The sequence below is a fragment of the Eurypyga helias genome, unplaced genomic scaffold, assembly GCF_000690775.1.
Source record: "Eurypyga helias isolate BGI_N326 unplaced genomic scaffold, ASM69077v1 scaffold26993, whole genome shotgun sequence".
NCBI classification, from domain to species: Eukaryota; Metazoa; Chordata; class Aves; order Eurypygiformes; family Eurypygidae; genus Eurypyga; species Eurypyga helias.
This window is the reverse complement of record NW_010239631.1, coordinates 1-1,855: the sequence shown is the minus strand read 5'-3', so window position 1 is coordinate 1,855 and position 1,855 is coordinate 1. Positions and strand designations below refer to the sequence as shown.

The 1,855-nt window shown below is 61.6% G+C and overlaps 1 protein-coding gene across 1 annotated transcript in view; it reads right to left on the bottom strand.

Annotated features, from left to right (window-relative positions):
* The window catches only part of RPS17 (ribosomal protein S17), a 2,212-nt gene extending 493 nt beyond the window's left edge, over nucleotides 1–1,719 (bottom strand). Inside the window, exons 1-2 of the mRNA XM_010148224.1 lie at nucleotides 1,619–1,719; nucleotides 308–373 (exon numbers count right to left, since the gene is read on the bottom strand). Of these exons, the coding sequence (XP_010146526.1) occupies nucleotides 308–373; nucleotides 1,619–1,708 (156 nt within the window). The 5' untranslated portion in view covers nucleotides 1,709–1,719. The remainder of the gene's footprint in view (nucleotides 1–307; nucleotides 374–1,618) is intronic.
* Nucleotides 1,720–1,855: the final 136 nt, after the last annotated feature.

Sequence of the window (1,855 nt, the reverse complement as noted above, 5' to 3'; positions counted from 1 at the left end):
CCAGAGCGCCGAAGTCTTTAGCCGACACCATCAAGCCCCTTGGAGCAGTGGGAGCGCTGCCGGAGACAGGCCACCAGCCGGGCAGGGGGACAGCCGAGGCCACTCACCAGGAGCTTCAGCATTTCCTTAGTGTCCGGGTCCACTTCGATGATCTCCTGGTCAAGGGCAGAGACCTGGGGACAGCAGAGAGACAGTGTGACGAGATCCCGCAGCCACTTTAGCCGACACCATCAAGCCCCTTGGAGCAGTGGGAGCGCTGCCGGAGACAGGCCACCAGCCGGGCAGGGGGACAGCCGAGGCCACTCACCAGGAGCTTCAGCATTTCCTTAGTGTCCGGGTCCACTTCGATGATCTCCTGGTCAAGGGCAGAGACCTGGGGACAGCAGAGAGACAGTGTGACGAGATCCCGCAGCCACGTCCCTGCTGGGGGCATCCCTTACACGCCCCCTCTGGTCACGTCCAACACGAACAAGATCTCTCTGCCCGTGAGACAAGCCAGAAGGACCGCAACAGAGCCCAGCTCTCCTGCCACACCACCGTGAGAGGCCAGCCGGCAGCAGCGAGGCCCTGCACAGGGCAAAGGGCAAGCCTCTGGAAACCCAAGGCCTAACCAGCTCCACGCCAAGCCTGCCAAGCTGCGGTGGGCTCCAGCACTGACACCCGCACTTGTCCTACGACGCGAGGCTGCAGCCCGACTGCCGCGGCTGTCCCAACCCCAAGACCTGAGCTCTCCGGCTCTTTGATTCCAGAACAACCTCCTCCAACCCTTGCCAGTCCCCAAGCCTCACTCTCCGTGTGCTTCTTTCCCCAAGAGGCTACATCACCCCGGTATTTTCCCACGAAGCCACAACTAACGCCTGCTGAGCTAATGCCGCGCTGACAGCTACCGCACATGCACTGCTTCCCTGCTCCGGCTCTCCCCATGGGCGAACTCTCCCGCCTCATCCTGACTTCCAAAGGCAGCTGGAAGATCAGTGTGTAAAACACAGGGTCAGCCACCCCAGCCAGTTCCTCCTACATCACCTTCCACACAGCCAAACCCCTGCACCCCGGTTTGGGAGATGTGGGAGAGGGGCGAGAGGCACCGTGTCCAAAGGGAGGGATGGGATCAGACCCGCCCAACACAGGAGACGCTTTGGGAGCTCCTGCCTGCGATACCCACAACCGGATCGCTGGTGAGACCTCGACCCCTGGCGAATGCAGGTTCAAGGGAGGGGGTTCTGCTAGTTCCCTCCCTTCAGCGACACCTGCAGGCTTTACGCCACTCCGAAATACCTTCCTGCATCCCGACAAGGGTTTTTCCTCATTTTTTTAAGTTAGGAAAGTTGAGAATGGGGATCATCCACTGACCGGCAGCAGAGCTGAAACGAGAGAAGTCAGCTGCCCTTCCCCCGCCAGGCAGCAGTTTTCAAGGGAGCGCCCTGATACAAGGCCAAAACCCTCCTCGGCTCCTCCTGCCTGAGGTTGGGTGTTTAAGGCCTCTGGAGCCACAGCTGGAGAAGCCACCTCGAGGCAGGAGAGATGCCAACACCGGCACTTAAGTGAGACACAGCTGGAGAAGCCGCCTTGAAGCGGGAGAGATGCCAATGCCGGCACTTAAGCGCAGCCAGAGCCTTACCTCAGGGACGTAGTTATCCCGCCTCTCCCTCTCCTCCTCCTGGAGTTTGATGGAGATGCCTCGGACAGGCCCCCTCTGAATACGCTTCATCAGGTGGGTGACGTACCTGCGGAGGGCACAGCACCATGCAGGCCTTCCCCACGCGCCCACCGCCTGCGCCTCCCTCCTCCGCCCTCCCCTTCCCAACACCGCGCCGGGCCGAGGGGACGGAGCCTCGTCCGGCCACCTCTGGGGAAC